General features: G+C 38.8%; 2 protein-coding genes across 4 annotated transcripts in view; one reads left to right on the top strand and one right to left on the bottom strand.

Moving 5' to 3' along the window:
- Positions 1 to 17,786, bottom strand: part of LOC126262201 (39S ribosomal protein L3, mitochondrial) — an 88,099-nt gene extending 70,313 nt beyond the window's left edge. The window contains exons 1-3 of the mRNA XM_049958620.1: positions 17,492 to 17,786; positions 17,212 to 17,305; positions 9,535 to 9,780 (exon numbers count right to left, since the gene is read on the bottom strand). Coding sequence (XP_049814577.1) covers positions 9,535 to 9,780; positions 17,212 to 17,305; positions 17,492 to 17,559 — 408 coding nt within the window. The 5' untranslated portion in view covers positions 17,560 to 17,786. The remainder of the gene's footprint in view (positions 1 to 9,534; positions 9,781 to 17,211; positions 17,306 to 17,491) is intronic.
- LOC126262200 (zinc finger protein 236-like) overlaps positions 17,567 to 18,554 on the top strand; it is a 312,637-nt gene continuing 311,649 nt past the window's right edge. Inside the window, exon 1 of one of the 3 annotated variants that reach the window (XM_049958617.1) lies at positions 17,567 to 17,690. In XM_049958617.1, the coding sequence (XP_049814574.1) occupies positions 17,570 to 17,690 (121 nt within the window). In that variant the 5' untranslated portion in view covers positions 17,567 to 17,569. Of the gene's footprint in view, positions 17,691 to 17,826; positions 17,975 to 18,210; positions 18,338 to 18,554 lie in introns of those variants that run through there. The other 2 variants (XM_049958618.1, XM_049958619.1) reach the window with 2 other exon arrangements.

Genomic DNA, 18,554 nt, shown 5'->3' with positions numbered 1-18,554 from the left:
CAAAAAAATTTACTATCTGTACCACTAATTTCATCATCATGCTTGAAAATTTAGCATAAAGTGCTTCTTGATGTACAAAACCTTGAATCCTTTACAAATCATCTGTCGATCATTGTAATTTTTTTGCTCTCTTATTGTAACTAAACATTTAATTTCTTTTTGCATGTTGCTGTAATGCCATTACAAGACAAATCTGAGATATGATTGATTATGTAACTGTAAATTACATATTGTGGCATCTAATCCTTCTCGCCTGTGATACCCATTAATTTTTAAAGGCTTGTAATGATAGATCACTAGACTGCCTCTTGTGCAAACAGCCACTGGACCCGCGACCTTCCTTTATACAATGGGCAATCAGAGTAGGGTAAAAAGCACTGACACCACGAGTCTGACAAATTGAAGAAAGTCATGTTGACTGGAAGAGGCTGTACTAAATGCTGGAAGAAATAGTGTCACATTGCAATACTAAGTGAAATGTCACACTATAATAAGCAGTTCTCAGAAGGATCGAGCAAACCCAAGATGTACTGTGTAGGGCCAAGATTCGGTATGCATGCATGCAGCACATTGTGCACGTGTGCAGTTCTGCACGCTGTGGCTGATCCTCAGCAGCTTCGCTATCTGCATAGGATTCTTGCAAATTTTATTTTTTATTAACTTTGCCAATGTAATTTCATGTTTCTTGACCACAGAGATCAACTCATTAACTTGGTTATATGGAACTGGGCACATAAATGAATGAACATGACTGTTTACTGATGATCCTATTGTTTACAGGAAAGTACCGTTGGTGGATGATTGTAAGCAAATGCAGAAAGACTTAAAAAACATTAAATGTGGGGTAAATGTAAGATAATGCGTATGACAAAGAAAAAAGAAAATGGTAGTATCCAATTACAAGATCAGCTGCGTACATCTTCAAGCATATTATACTGTATAAGTGTTTGCGGCAATACTAAGAAGCGATCTTAAAAGAAAAGGCACAAAAGACACCAATGTTCTGAATCTAGAATACAGTTCCAGTGCATGGAACTCTTATCAAGCACAAATGACCATTCCAATGCATGGAAACCTTATCAAGCAAAAATGACAACAGAAATCAAACATTAAAAGACACACGTAAAAGGTCGGTATAGCCTAGTATAAGTAACGTAAGTGCTTGGGAAACTTAAATGAGACACCTTGGAACAGAGAGTTCACAAAACTCTGCAGGGAAAATTTACAGGACCTGTAGCCAAAGAAGAAAGAGCAACCATTATGCTGCCACCATGACAGTAAGATGAAAGAGATTAGGAAACATATAGAGGCATATACTTCCCTATGTTCAATATGTGAATACAACAGAACACAAAATAAATAGCATTGGCATGATGTACCTTCCATCTTGCGATATCTGCAGCATGCAATTTGGAAGGTTCAAAAACTGGGTGTTTGGGTACCACATTCTCTAATCCAAAATCACAAAAATCAGGGGGTGGCCACATGTGCACCTCTGCTTGTTCATCGCCATATGGCTCATGAACAACAGTGACCATTCCTCTCCTGTTTCATTACTGGTGATGAGAAATGATGCCTTTATGCTAACGCAAGGAAAAGAAAGGAATAGTTGAGCCCAAACAAAGCAGTAACTCCCTGTAAAATGACCTGTGTGCACCCACAAAAGATAACATTACGCATCTGGTTTGGAACAGTGATGGTTTTTGATGTACGATGAACTGCTTCCCCAAGGCGTAACCATTAATGCTGAGATTTACTGTCAACAACTGAGATGTCTAGCAGACGTAATCCAAGAACAACGACCAGGAAGATTGCGTGAAGTGATGCTACCACACGATAACACCTGCCTGCATTCTGCTGGACTCACAAAAAGCACTATATATCACCTGATCTTCCACCCTCAGATTTTCACCTTTTCCAACCTCTATCAAACAACCTTTAAGGAATTTCCTTTCTAAAAGAAAATGCACTCCGAACAAGGCTCAACAAGCTCTTCACATAAAAAACATGTAATTTCTACAATCGCGGAATTGAAAAGTTACCCCAGCATTGGCAGACTGTTGTAAATAGTGAAAGAGAATATATTATTGACGATTAAAGACTCTGTTACGTGTATCTCTTGTGTTTATTAAATTAATGGAAAAACGCTACAAATTTATGCACTGATCCAATATAATGCCTTGAGGAGAGTATGCATAGATGTAGTATCACTGAAAAATTAAATACAACGAGTCATTAACAAAGTGTATTCTCAAAGGACCTTGACACTGACAATGCCACCCACTAATTAAACAAATTACATAATGAAACATTTAAATAACAAAGTATCAAAAGGAAAGCTGTGCTCAGCCCAGAAGCTGATTTAAGCACTGCAGTGTTTTACAAGGTATGATCTTGCTGGAAGTGGCATGTTCTTGAATTCTTCCAACTTTTGAATTAAATTCCTCAACCAGTTATAGGGATGGACACAAAGTTTGATATAAACTTAAAACCGTATTCCTATGCTTGTCCAGGGGATTCAGAAAACAGTGCACTCATTGCTGTAATACAGAAATACAGTGATTTATCTGACATCCAAAAGGGCATGAACATTGGCTTTCTGGCCAAGGGTTAAAGCATTTCCAAAATAGCTAGGTTTGTAAACTGTTCATGCACTGCCATGATTAAAGTATCTGTGCATGACAAAATAGTGCTTCCAAAAACCATCGCTGAACCAACAGTGGTGCACCACAGGTCATAGATGAGGGGCGATGATGGCTGTGGAGACAAGTACAAGTGAACAGACAGGCAAATGTTGACCAACTGACCACCGAAATGAACCAAGCGACTACTAACAGTACATTTTTGTGTATGCATCTCCGCAGCAGGCATCAGGTTCATGCACCCATGCTGACTGCTGTTCATTGGCGGCAAAGACCGGAATTTGTATGCCAGTGCCACAACTGGATATTCACTAAGTTGTGACAGGTGGCATTCTCAGATGACTCAAGTTTTATGCTCCACTGAACTGATGGCCATTGGTGTTACGGGCCTGCAACACTCTTCAGAAGGGTTGAGGCTAGAGGAGCGAGCATTTTCATGGCATTCTCTGGGTGATCTTGCCATTCTAGAAGGCACAATGGATCAACACAAGTATGCATCTATCCTTGGGGACCATGTCCACCCATACATGCAGTACGATGGCATCTACCAGCAGGACTATGCAATGTGTCACACAGCCCGCAGTGAATGTGGATCATTTGAAGAGCACCAGGATGAGTTCACTGTACTCCCCTGGCCACTGAACTCCCTGGACTAAAACCCAGTCAAGAACCTGTGGGGCCCCTTCGATCAGATAGTTCACGCAATGGATCCTCAACTGAGAAACGTAGTGCAGCTGGCCACAGCACTGGGGTCGGCATGGCTCCGTATCTCTGTCAGTACCTTCCAAAAGTTCACCGATCTCTTGCTGCATGTCTCGCAGCAGTCTGTGTGGCAAAAGATGGTTATTCAGGCTTTTGGCAGCTGGTCACATTAATATGACTGGATAGCGTATTCAACAAAGAACTGTCTTCGTAATTACTTGTGGTGTCACCGCCAGACACCACACTTGCTAGGTGGTAGCTTTAAATCGGCCGCGGTCCATTAGTACATGTCGGACCCGCGTGTCGCCACTGGCAGTGATCGCAGACCAAGCGCCACCACACGGCAGGTCTCGAGAGACGGACTAGCACTCGCCCCAGTTGTACGACGACTTTGCTAGCGACTACACTGACGAAGCCTTTCTCTCATTTGCCGAGAGACAGTTAGAATAGCCTTCAGCTAAGTCCATGGCTACGACCTAGCAAGGCGCCATTTGTAACATTGCATGTATCTAAAGAGTCTCACTTGTATCGCCACAATCTCCAGATGTCTCATCAAGAACGATGTATACAAGGATGAATTAAAAGTTAAGTATTCAAGGAGCTACGTACTTTTCTTTATAGCATTCATAACGTATCCTGTTTCAGACCTCACTCCATCCTTCGTGAGTTAGCGCGTGCATCTTGGTCGCCTCTTTCAATTAGTGTGCGTAGTGTTGGCAAGTCTGCCGACACTACATTACTGTCCATGAAAACTTGGAATAGCAGAGCGGTAAGTTAATCTTTAAACTACATTCATTCTTTATTACTGTGTGTACCCAAACACATCCATGTTTGTAACTAAAATAAAGCAATCTTCAACCCAAAGTTTGGTTTGAACACCATAATGCTTTGGTTGGTTGGTTTGTTTGTTTGAAGAGTAAAGGGACCAAACTACAGTGTCATTTGTCCCTTTTTCCTCATGTAAACAGGTCTTGGTATACAACCATTCAAAAAAGGAGTCAGGGAAAGTAAAAAGGCACGAAACTAACTGGGAGTCAAGTTATATACAATGCTGTGCAAAACATAAAGACAAAAATAATTGTTGCATGATGTTTCACCATCAAATAATATAGCCTGATGAAACTTCGAACTTGCAGAGGAAGACCTGCTACAGTAGAATACAGAAGGTAACTGAATGAAATGCGCAATGTGCAAATGGAAATGACACTTTTATTCAAAGACAATAATTACACTGAAATCACTATGATTAATGATGGTCCAATGACTACAGTGAAATTGCTATCCTTGAAGAAAAGTGTCATTTATTTTCATCTCATTGTTTATTTCTTTCAGTTACCTTCTGTTCTATACTGTAGCAGTTCTTTCTATGTGTGGTATGTTTCCTAATGCCATATTACTTGGCAGTAACACATCATGTCAAAATTACTTTCATCCTTAAGTTTTCCACAGCAGTTAATTAACAGGAAGAAAGCAGACACTGCTGGCTACTTCAGTAAACTTTAATGACAACAAATTGTGACTAATGACGGGAGACAATCACTGTGAAAAAAGCTACTGTGAAAAAAGCTACCGTGAAAAAAGCCACCATTCCTTCTATTATAGTATACTGTTATTGTTTTCTGTTTCTATTTGAAAAAACTGACAGGGAAAACAAAAGGAGAAAACATGCACTAAAAGGGGAAAAAAAGCAGTTGGAGGTGTTAAAATAATGTAGCAGATGGCTTGGGCTTGTTGATCGCAAAAATAAAAAAGGATGAACCAGCCACTCTGTATTTCGGAGGTAAAGGTCGAGTTGAGGTACTAGATTCTCGAGGTCTTTCCCAGTGCCAGTAATCTTGGTTCCACCCCACATAGGTTATGGGCATTAAAGTCGCCAAGAAGTAGAAAAGGTGGGGGGGTGGGGGGGAGTTAGGAAACAAGTGCAGCCAATACATGGCACAGCACTTCACCATCTGGAGGAAGTTAGATGTTACAGATGGTAATTTCCTGCATCGTTCTCATCCTGACAGCCACAGCTTCTAAAGGTGTTCGAAGGGGCACAGGTGCGCTATATACAGAGCTAAGGATTAAATACATACTCCACCTGACATTCTTTTACAATCAGTATGATGTTTGAAAAACCCTTGATAGCCACAAAGGATGGGGTCCGCATTGCTGGAAACCAGGTTTCCTGAAGGGCAACAAAAACAGCAGGTGTAACACACTTAAACGTTGTCATAACTCAGCCAGGTGGAGGGGAAAAAACCGCTGCAACTCCACTGGAGGATGACGCTGTCTGTCGTCTGCAAAAGCATGAAGGGACCAAGGAGGCAGGTTATGCTTCAGGGTCATCGCTGACACCGGTTGAGTAGTTGTATCATTTCCATTGCTGCTGAGGTGTCAGCAAGATCTAGGTCCTCAGGGAATGCTAAAATCTTCATCTGTCCTCAGACGCGGAACTGGCGAGGAGTGATGGCGTGGGGGCCAGTAGATGGGCATCTACATTTTGGCATACATGGGGAGTTTGCAGCTCAGGCATCAACAATACAATCCCTGTGTTGTCAGGGGCCATGAGCAAGAGAGTAGCGAAATCTAATATTGTCATGGGGGTGAAAGAGGACAGTGGACTATGGAAGTAAATGATGTGCAAAGAGGCGCAAAAGGTCTAATTGCACAATGGATATTTGGTGCATTGTGCACCATGTAAGGTGCCAGCACTTCAAAAAATTTGGGAAGTGTGGAGATCAAACCCTAAAGGGAACAATGATACTGAAGGCTGGATAGTAGGAGATTTCTTTTAGTCGCCTCTTACGGCAGGCTGGAATTCCGCAGATCTATTCTAACCCCTGAACCCACAGGGGGACACAATGCTTTACTATGCATGGTCTTATTGTAGATCACCTACCTTTGCCTTCCTCAGATCTATGAACTGATTTACCTAGCAAGTTACAGGTGTACTGAATCATATTACTTTTTTGTTCTTTTCTTTTTTTATATATAAGCTATATGTAAACTGAATGAGTTGTAAACTCAGCGAAAGGTAAATTAACGAGTTGTTTTGTGACAAGGATAATGTTTTGATACACTGTTAAATATCTGTACGAAACAAAGTAAGGAAAATGCCATTCAATTTATTAATTCATGTATCTTCAGCCTTATGTTTCAGGAAGTGGTAGCATACGGACGTTTTCTTGGATTTGTCAGCATTGTTAAAAATGTGTATTTTTAACTGTTCATTAAAAGTATTATAAAAAGTTATTAGAAAAGGAATATTTATTCGTATGGTTATATGGTCAACTCCTATCTGTACATCATTTCATTTGCCACCGAGATCCTGCATCAAGAGGTTCAGTGCAAACAAGAATAATTTACGCAGCATCTGGAGGAGTGTTCCTGCATCGACATTATCACAATCAAGACTGAACACAATGGAATTAATGTGAAGGTAATGACTCAGACTTGATAGGCTGTAGTACCTCGAGAATTTCGGAGTAAATTCTAGAGACACTTGTATTTCACCGTCTCAAATCATGATATTTTAAGGATGAGTGTGTGAGAATGGAAATGTGTCTACTGTGCCACGGTTTATGTGTGTGCAGGATGGATGTGTGTTACGAGAAGTTGTGGTGGTCTATCGGCACTGACATATGGTGACCGTGCACGCCTTGGAATCCGTATGTCCAGTACAAGGAATAATCAAGGGCTATTCTTTGGTAGTGAAACAGTAGTGACTGTTGGGAATAAATAAAATGTTTTATGTTGAGACTCTTATACTGTGTTGTTTGACTTGCTAGGAGCAAGAACTGTTTTGACAAGGGCTATTAAAACCAAAAGAGACTGTAATGATGTATGTTAAGTACTAAGGTTTTCCAGATGGGGTTGATTTGCGAGACTTGAAAGCGCATGTGAAACTTGTGTGGTTGTTTTATTGTGAAGAAGAAAATATAGTGAAGTTGATATGAAAGTATTCTGAGAGTAAGAAATCATTTCAAAAGTAGAGAAGTAGTTCAGTAGCATTTCCCTAACCAGCACGAAATCTCCGAAGAAGCATTGTGAAGATCGACACAGCTGTCTGTCTTGAGAAGAAGATTGGCTGCACACAATATGTAAATCACCCGCAACAGATGTGCGAGTCTTGCAGCCTAGTACCACACAGTCTCCAGTCGTCAGGAAAACGTTAGAAGGCACCTACTGAACTTGATTTAATTATACTAAAAATATTGTGTTTTGTGTGACAGATCGACAATTTCAGTGGCTGTGGTGATTATTCAGTACCGCACACTACTGGAAGCAGCAGTACGTAATACAAATTATGTTTATTGAGCTTGAATGTAATGGTCTGTTGATATTGGTATGAGTTAAAGTTCAACAGAGACTGTGCAGATTCATAAATTACCTTCAAAATTCTTTCCAATCAATTTTTCTAATTATTCAAGCAATTATTCATCCAGTTCTATTGCCACATCCTATTCACAAGGGGGCAGGGAGGGGGGGGGGGGTTTAGAGCCTTGGACTTTTGGAAATGTAATCTGAGACTTACCGACAGAGCCATACCCTCCCCAGCCATAAGATATCAGAATTACTTTCTTAACCTGTTACCTACAAAATAGTGTAATCAGCAGGTTTTAATAAATAGAATGATTTACACATAACTGATAATGTAATATGTTCATGAAATGTAAATGAATATTACTTCATATTTCTCAGTACGTTTTTCTTAGTTTTAATATGGCAGACGATCTGAATAATAAAACTTATTTTCAATATATTTTGTTGCTGGCTGCAATGTCTGTTTCTCATTAGTAATGTGTTAGAAATGAAGTAAGGATGGAGGACTAGGGTTTAAAGTCCTGCTGATTCATTAGAGACAAAACACAAGTTCAGATAAGGATTGGCTATGTAGGAAATTCAATGTGTTCTTTGCGAAGGCATCATATGGAAGTCACATTAATTAACTTGGGGAAATCATGGAAAACCTAAATTTTGTACGATCAAATGGGGCTTCTGAATCTCACTACTCTTGAATGCAAGTCCACTGTATTACCAACAGCGCCTCATATAGCTTGTGAGGAGTGTGGTTCTAGATTCAGATTATTTAGACTACAAGGGTACTTCAAAAAGTAGTGCCTTGAGTGCCATAAAAACTTTAATAATGAACTTATAACACACGAATTATTACTGCCACCTACACAGGACTACCATGTGTACACACTTGTGCCATTGTTGAACCAAGGCATCAAAACCAGTTTTGAAAAATTCAGGATACTGCTTCTGGACCCATTTTTCTCAGAATCATTTTAAAGTTGTTGATAGTTATCTCTAACACATCTGTCTCCTCGTATCACTTTATCAGCATGTAATAGTTGTTGCCGACTGGCCGCCGTGCAATTTATCTGCAGTGCCCGTTTCTCCATTAACAAACTTCTTCATCTTTTTTTGCTGATGTTCACTATAGCCTCCCCTACATTTTCTTCATGGATAAGGTTACAGCAGCTTCAAATTCATGAGTCGGGAAACAAAACCCTGAATTTTTCAAAACTGGTTTTTATGCCTGGGATTGATGAAGGCACAAATGTGTGCAAATGCAAGGTGTACAGTTCAGGCTATGATCTGTACTAATTCCAATGTTACATCTTCATCATCAAATTAAGTTTTAAAACTGTCTCCTGTAACAAAAAATCCTCCAAGGAATATTAAAGAGATCCGCACCATCATACTAATTTTTCCATGGAACACACGAAAAAACAAACAACTGACTTCAATGTATTGTGTTGGATATTTTATGTGGTGTATTAAACTGGAGTGTTTCGGTAAATTCATCAGACGTACTGCAAGACAGAAATATTAAACTGTTCAACTCATAAACTCCCATGAAAACTGTAACTGACTAGCAAGAATACATTCACATGCACAGAAAATTGTAATTAGTGGACTACGACTTATTAAATATGCAAGTGAGCCTGTAAGCAAAATAACTGATTGAGTAGTTCTGTAATAATAGGTACTGTATGAACTCTGAAAAATGCTGAGTCCAAGTTTGCATTGCTACTAAATAACAAAGAAATGATATTATGTGTGTACCTATGTGTCAGAAGTCTAATACTAAACACAGTGTCTGCAGTTATTTAACAACAGAGCAAACTAAAAAGAAGATGTGGAGCGCTTATCCACATTTTAAAAAGATTACCTCATTTGTTTAGTTGGGACTTACCTGCAATAGTGTTGTATGTATTTTGGAGCCATCTTTCAGCCACATTGGGTAACAACCAATTTTCCTTGCAATAACGCCTGTTCTCCTCGTCTTAGGAGTCCATTCACCACGTTCCAAAGGTGCATTTTTGAGTGGGCTTTGTTGACAGGTAAGCACTCCTCCAATAACAGCTGGTAGTCCATATTTATCTTGGACTACTTCCTTGATAAATGCTGAGTTTTCTTGAGTCAAATTTTCATTATAATTCTGTGAAAAGAATTTTATAGCAATTATTATTGCTTATGAAAATGAAATGAGGATGACAAACAGATACTTAGGTCTCTCTGATTTTAAGTTCGCTGGTTCAGCAAATGATTCTCAGTATCAATTGCAGATAGCAGACTAGAGTATCTTACCACAGATAGATAAATGGAGACAACAGAGAGCTCTCCAAATATTACAAGCAAGAAACACACGCAGCAGCAGCTACACTCATACTTTTTACTACTGGAAGAATTTGCATCAATCATATGCTGCACGGGCAGCCTGTCTCAAAGCACTGATCCGTAGGTGTTGATTTTTGTGTGAAAAGCAAAACTAAATAATCATATGCTGAATTATTAGCGTGTGAAGTAATAATTATGTACGCACCCAATAAAGAAGTTTGTACACAGGCACTGAAATTAACAAATCTTGAACAAGTATTGACAATACCAAAAATTTTTAAATTTCAGATACAGCACAGCAGTATCTCGAGGAAATCAGCATATCTTTAATACGACTGTTTAAAATATTGAATGCTGCACAGAAAAATTTTAATGACAGTCAACTATATTCTGTAAAACAGTGTTCTTAATCACACCACAGTAGGTGTGTCGGTCTTTTTTTCTTTGTGAGATACAGAGATTACACAAGTACACACAAGAAAACTGCTTTTGGGGAGCATCTTCGAGAATCTAAGGATAATATGGTTGGCATTGACCACAATTTGAAGGTCTTACACAATGCCCCTAAAGGCAAGAAACTTGATATTTTAGAAAGCATGCAGATATACAGCCACAGAAAACCTATAAAGAAAATGTTCTTAATGATCAGTTAGATTTTGCTTATGACAATTTCTTCAGAATATTTCATGATGTTCTATAAATTCAGTGTGTTTTAATTAGATTTCGCTATGTACCTTATTTTCCATACTTATGCATCAACTGTTTCTGCACGTAAAAAATTCTGTTTGCCCCTTGGGCTTTCAAAATTCTGTTTGCCCCTTGTACCTAGTTATTTCATTTTGGGCTACATTTCGTGCCACCATACTTTTATTTGGGTAGATGTGGTATTGCAAGCAATTAGTTGGAATTTAAGTATATTGATCTACTGTATACTGACCCTATTTCACTCTGTTTACTTGTAATGTAAGAGATTCTAGTTAGTTTGGCTCCTTGTGGTATAACGGTGTCGAGCGTAGATCTCGAGCTATGCATCATTGTACATGACTTATAAGTGATGATATTAATCAAACAGTGGAAAATCCAGCATGGAATGTAACAATATTGTGAAAAGGAAAGTTCACACTTACCATATAGTGGAGATGCTGAGTTGCAGACAGACACAATAAAGAGACCGTCACAAACAAAGCTTTCGGCCTGTAAGGCCTTCATCAAAAATAGACGACACACACACACACACACACACACACACACACACACACACACACACACACACACACAGGACTGCAGTCTCAGGCAACTGTAGCTACACTCATGATATTATTTACACATAAATCACATAAATGTAAGGCTAAGTCATGGGCTTCCACTTTGATGTTAGTGAATAGTAATATCTGGTAGCATACAAACGCTAGGCGCCAGAAGTTTTTAGAGCTATTGTGGCTAGGACCTCTGCATTTTTAATGTTTAATGTTATGTTGCCATACGTAGACCTCGAGCTACATTGCTGTATAAAGGTTTTGACGTAATTCTTAAGTATACTAGTACATATATTTCTTGCTCAAAGGAAGGGATTATCCTCATATATGCAGCTGTAGGATGTAGAAATTGTCCATATCCTTGCCTTCAGTACCTTTTAGATTACGGATTGGAAGTAGGTCTTGTGCTAAGCTGGTGTGTGGGGGTGTGTGTAATTGTCTGCTTTACTTCTTGTTGTTAAGGGACAGTTTGGTCAGATTGTATACTGAAGCTAAGTGTCACGTGTAACGCATTAGATCTTCAATAGTTTCACTGAGTGTTGTTGAAGGTTAATCTCTAACTGCAGTGCTGTACAAATGGCAGATTGTTGAATACCTCCCTAACATCCCTTGCAGTTAATTGGGTAAATAGAGGAAGATGCTTTCCTAACACAGGCTGTGTCTATGCAGTCGGATATCTCTTATTTCGGTATTGCTCCGACAATGTTTACTGTACACTAATAATGTATGATGTATTTCATAGGAAGATTTCTTGTGATGTTTTGGCCATCTACTATTCACATAAAGGTGATATTCAGTTGCTAGGAAGAGGCTGCAAATTATAAGCGTTAGTCCTCCAGGATTTGTTGGACATTGACTTGACGTAGATTCTGAGCTACGGTTGTGTGTATCTACATTATACCTGTTAGATAAATGACGGTAAGGCTCTATTGCATAAACAAGCTAGGTCATCATTGTGTTTCAGTTGCAAGATGTATGTCCTGGAATTAGTTCCAACTTTATGTTGGGGTTGTGGGCATTGAGCAACTTTGCTGTACAATTGAAACATTATTGAATATCTCCTCATATCTTATGTACATTTTGGTGTAGATAGAAGGCAACAGACACAGTTGTTTAGCCGCTTGGTGTCTCATATTTCACTATTACTCATCAGTATTTGGTACTATGGTTTGAACATAGACCTTGAGCTACGTAGCAGAATATAAGTCACACGTGTGATGATATATTCCATAGCTAGGTTTATAGCAAATTTATAGCCTTCTAATGTTTGGGTAGAAGGTAGTTTTGCCTGCTGCAAGCAGGCACAGAGTATTAGGTGTGGTTAGCTCTTTTGTACCTGTGACCATATGCTGATGCACGTGGACTTCGAGCTACAATGGCATAATAGAACAATTTATTAAGGGTAGCCTCCAAGTATTCTAGTATTAATTATTTGAGCCCATTCTGGATCTCTGGCGTATCCTGTGAGTTATTCAGAGTTATATCCACACTGGATTGCCTGTGTGTAGGTTGACCACATGACAGATAGATGGCTACTGTAGTGCTTTGAGAATTTCCGTGTAAATTCTAGAACCACTTGGCCTTCCTCCATCTCGAACCCACGATATTTTAAACAGAAGTATGAGAGAGATGAATCTGACCTACTGCACATTGTATGTTTGTGTGTGCAGCTCTAAAAACAGTCACAAGCAAAATGTGGACGTGGCGGCCGACAAGTACCTGCTGTACGATCCATAGAGTTTCAGTGTATGTGTAGAGAAGAGCCTGTGCTATTCTTTGCTGGTTTAGTAACTGTGATGACTATGAAGAAATGAGATTAGACTTTTATGTAATTCATGTGTTGGACTTGCTAGAAGCAAGACATGTTCATATTATCTGGTGGTTGTTAAACCAACCCTGTTGTAAATGTATCCTAATAGAGACTAATGTTTGATGACTTGGTTGACTCGCATGAGTTCGAATATTTATATGAGAAGTGGTGAATTTGTTTTATGTGGAAGTTGAAATATACCATGACTGAACTAAAGGTATTCTTCAAGTACGACATTATTTCAGAAGTAGAGAGAGAGAGTTTGATAAATTCCCTTAACCAGCATTATTCTTCCGAGAAGTTTTTGGAGATCGACATGGTCGGCTATCCAGAGAAGATCGGCTGTGCATATGAAGTAAGACAACCTATGGGAGAGAGGTGGGAAGTTAGAAAACCAGATCCACATCACTTCTTATCATCTAAAGTGTTAGAACGTGGCGACTGGTGAAAAAGGACTCGAAAAAACAGGAATTAGAGACAAAAACGAGAAAGTGGATGTTGCATGTTGCCATAACAACCAAGGATAACAAGACGAGAAAACAGTAACGAGAAACTTGATTTAGCCCAGAAATCAAATGAATAAGAAAATTTGTGAATGTGGCAAGGGGAAAGACGTAAGGAAGTAATAACAGTAAAAGAACGGAAAGAAGACCTTGACATATCACACTAAGAAGAGATACGATGAGAATAACTCAAATAAGAAGATCCAGCGTGGGGAGTATACAGCTCTCACACACATCGCAGCGCCACTGATGCGGAAACCAACAACTGACGCCACCCACACCAGATGCTGTTCGCCGGTGCTGATTCTACATTGCGCCGACGCCAACGCGGAAACCAGCAACTGATGACACCGGCACCAGTTGCTGTTCAACAGTGCTGATTCCACACTCACTCACCGACGCAGCCTAAACCTCTACGCTGGCTGAGCGTGAAACAATAATTGTTTGAGTATAAAGTTGAAGAAACTGTTCAATACACTGTCTTTGTGTATTTATTATACTTAGAATTATTGTTTTAAAATGCTTACTAGATCTAAAATTGGGAAAACCGTGGAAAACACACGATTAGTTGGAGAAACTTTAGAACCAGCCATAGCAATGAAAGTGAGTAAGGAGGTGACAGACTGGTCTGAATTAGTATACCTAATCAAAGCTTAAAATGCTAAATTAGATGCACAGAGCACAGATTCAGCGGCTTTAAGAAAGGAACTAAATGAAACTTCTAATGCTCAGAATGAAACTCAAAAGAAAGAACTAGGCTCTGTAAATTCTCGATTAAATTTGCTAAATGCCAAAGTAGAATCACAAAGCAAAGAATTTGGTGGTTTATGTGAAAGCATGGGGGCTTTAAAGACTGAATTTGATGATTTAAATAATAAGGTAGAGGATTTGAAATTACAATTAAAGAATGAAGTAACTAACTCTTTAAACCTCCAAGTAAATCAACTGTTCACTGACTTTAATCAGAAGTAGAATGACCAAATCCAGGATTTGACAAAGAAATTAGAAATTGATATTGAGGAAAAATGTAATATGGTCAAATCCCAAATTAATGAAAAGTTAGGATCATTTGAAAATATATGTAATGTTAAGTTTGATGCTGTAAAGCATGGGTTGCATACTTTAAACGAGTGTGTCGACAAGCAAGATAAGTTAATGCCAATAATCCAATTGCAAATTACAGGCATTAATAAAAAAAGTAGATAATGTAGAAAGAAACTTCAAAGAAAAACTAGCAAACTCAGACATCATAAATATAAATAGTCTGGAGGAGCAGGTAGAGGAAATTATAGATTGGAAAGCCACCGAGAGAACAACATCTGGGAATGCATCGCCTATGGATCCTTCCGAATTTACTGATAACAGGAAGCGCATAGAACTCTAGAGAGAAGTCAAACTTATCCAGGATAGAGTAGAATATAGAATAAATTTACCCAACATGGTATTGACTAATGAAGTGGTGATCATTTTGCAATGGGAAAAATGTCCAAAGAAATGTAAAGAGAAGTAATGGTCTGCAGTGTTCAAGTGAAGTTAATATCAGATCCATGGGATCTGGGCGGAGTCATCTACCTCCCAGGGACGTTAACGTTCTGTGTTAACGGGCAGAGTGATGACCGTTGGATGCCGAGTTGTTTTCGGTGTTTCTTCTGTAATAATTTTCCTGCACTGAATTCCCCCAAACTCTTAAACTATTCTACCATCCCACACTTAGAGGTACTGGTAAAAACCATACCAGTGAGAATTCGTTATTACAACACCGAAAATTGCTCCTGGTATGTGACAGCTTCATCCTCAGTTGGTAGAGGGTTTTGCCCATTAGGATATTTGACTGTGTCATCCTTGGTTGTTAGAGGGTTGTGCCCGCTAGGAATTTTGACTGCGTCTTCCTCGGTTATTCCTCGGGTGCCCCTACCTGTCCTCATAACTCATCCCGGCTCACCCCAACTTATCCTGGCTTTACTAGGCAGTGACATAAGGTGGAAATTGGTACGCATATTATCCCTGAAATAAGATAGATTAAATCTGCCTAGCCAGCCATTCTCTCTCGCGATTTTGATAGTAATGTCGACAGCAGCCGACGCAGTCTCCATATTTAGTTAGGTTTTATTTTTGCCTGAATTTGTTCTTGTAAGTAATCTATTCACCAGTTTTCTGTGCAAATCTGTGGACAGAAGTCTGGGTGAAATCAACATCATTACATTTGTATATTCTATTAATATGAGTCATAATTACAATGATTCCAAAAATTGTCTTCCTGAAAGCTGCCTGGTACTCCTTTTTTTGTCAAATATTCTAAGTAAGTAGGGAGAACCATACCTGGCACATAACTTTCAAAATAATTTCTGAATTTGTGAGAATACCATTCTCACACTGAATGTAAGATAATCGATTTAAAGTCACTGAAGCATATTTATCTTAGTAAACTGAATAGGATTTTATATTTGTGGAAAACATAACATTGTGTGACTAATTAAATGACTGTGATAATCGAATATATAATTTTATACTTAGTACAGAATATTTTATACCTTTTATGAGATGTGACGTAGATGGGAGGGTTTGTATCAATTTTGTAAGGGGGTGGATAGTGTAGGTAAAAGCATGCTTTACACTAATAGATGCAGTACTAATTTTGCAATTTTCAGTGTACGTATGACATGAGAAATTAGTTGGCTATGCTAACTCAAAACCAAATTACCATCTTTCAATCTGACCTAGTCCTCAGGCTACAGTACAGATCAACTGTAACTCAATCAATAGTTCCAGTATTTACTTCTCTGCTGCATTCAATTACCATTATACAAAAATATCTTTATAGTTTCTGTCCTATACTAATAGTTTCACATTCTTTGGCACATCATTTATTATTTGTGGTGGCAACGCATAAACATATTTTATAAAAGGTCTGAAACAATCCTGAGAATAAACAGTAACAGTAGATTGTGGGGTCAGGTTACAAGCCTTACTGTTACTTGGCTGCTGTACATTTCCATTTACAAAGCATCAAAGTGCTCAATGCCAATGGTCTTGCCACAGTGGCAATATCAGTTCCCATCAGATCACTGAAGGTACAAGAGCCTGTTGGCTTTGGTTAGCACTGTGATGGGTGACCATCCTGGACTGCTATTTGCTGTTAGTAAGCAGGATGCACTCAGCCCTTATGTGGATCCTGGTCATGAAAACTGACAATGGCTGGGAGGTGTGCTGACCACATGCCTCACAATCCGCATCCAGTGAGGACCATCGGCTGAGGATGACACTAAAGTAGGGCGTTATTGCTGGTCCTTTCAAGACTGATTGGACAGAGAAAGTGGTCATTACTACAATAAATATGATGTGTTTTGATTTTAGTATTTAAACCACACTATGTCAAATTATTCGGTGCCATTAGGCTAAGTGCAACACAGTACACTCGTTTAAATTCTTCTATTTGTGAATATTCATCGTCACAAAATGTGATGGTAGCCAACACTCAACACTTGTGGGTCAGAACATAATTATTTTTAGTTTTTTAAATGACTGTAATACATTTATTAATGAAGGCAAAAAATTGAGAATATCGCAAATTTCAAAACTAACACATTTCAGTAGCCATTTCAATAACACTGGCTCGAACTGTCCACAGACAGAAGTATGGAAATTTATTTTAACACGGCAACACTTGAGAATATTTTACTTACACTTCTTTCCTTCTTGACAAACCACGTCGGGTATCTTAAGCGTGGACGGCATTTGAGCCTCTTTCCTCTGCTCTGAGTAATAATGCTATCGAAACTGAAACAAGATGAATATTTACTGTAAAGTCTTAATATTGTTACCGGTTACTGTCCAATATTTGCGTACGTAGTTTATGAATGTACAGTACAAATATCAAAAATGACATTTCCTATAATTATCTCCTTCTTTCAATTTAAGATTGCAGTAATCATTTCTACTTAGAGCAATATGACAGTAGCTTACCTCGGTTTCAAAAAGCAGATATTAGTTTGAATAGACGCAAACACTTTCCACACTGTTCCGGCAGCCATCTTTGTTGTTATGCCAGTACTCAATCCATTGGAACGAGCGTTGCATCAGTGTTTTACCTGTTATGAACAATGTTTACACCAGAACAGCGTTATGAATCCACCAGGAGCAGTATCTGGAACTGAGCTCTACGGTAATGTGATCAAATATTGATGTACTCAAGAGTTACAATTATATACAGTGGTTAATATACTGTAAGCTTGTCAAGGGCCTCATCGATCTTTTTTCTGTAAAGAAAAAAACGACATTGTGGAGCAGTGTGGGTGATGCATGTGTACGGTGTTCAAAACATTCCCCTGATATTGAATGTATCATTGAGAAATTTGTTAAGTTTGACGATTGATCTGTGATTTAAGAGTGAATGATTGTACACAAGCATCACGATCATCAATAAACTTAACGTTATTGCTGCATTTTGTACGTTCTTCCTATATGTCATGTTATTTAAGTGAAGTCCCTGTTCGGTGTCGAAACTAGCTTTTGATTGTGTCTATAATGTAGTTACAGATACCCTGCGCTGAACATGATTTCCGGTATTCCTTTTAGCGAAACACAAATTTTGGGTAACGAAGCCCATAGTGTTCAACACATTCGTCCACCGGTATGTTCTCGCGCAATCTGTTTATTTGATTCATGACTCACCAAAAACGGCAATATCTCATTGCGCAGTATATAAATATCTCCTATATTTGGCTGACACTCTTCTGCGTCGTGTCTCATTGTGTTTCTTGTGTTGTTAAAAATGCGAAAAATGTGAAAAACAGCCGGAGTTCCGAAGAAGTAATTTAATTTCTACCATTTAACGAGTGCTAGTAAAGTTTCCATTTGGTACTACTCAGTTACGTCTAGGGTAATGTTTTCAGGCAGTGTTAGCTGTGTGTCAACAGTGCTACGCAGCAATACTATGGAAAAATTTGCTGTTGAAGAGTTGTCTGATATGAGCCTTGTATACTGGTTCACTAAAGGCAAAGGAGGAGTGGGCCACTGACACTATACT

This window comes from Schistocerca nitens, chromosome 6 (assembly GCF_023898315.1).
Source record: "Schistocerca nitens isolate TAMUIC-IGC-003100 chromosome 6, iqSchNite1.1, whole genome shotgun sequence".
NCBI classification, from domain to species: Eukaryota; Metazoa; Arthropoda; class Insecta; order Orthoptera; family Acrididae; genus Schistocerca; species Schistocerca nitens.
The sequence above is the reverse complement of the archived record's forward strand: the minus strand, read 5'-3'. Positions and strand labels throughout refer to the sequence as shown.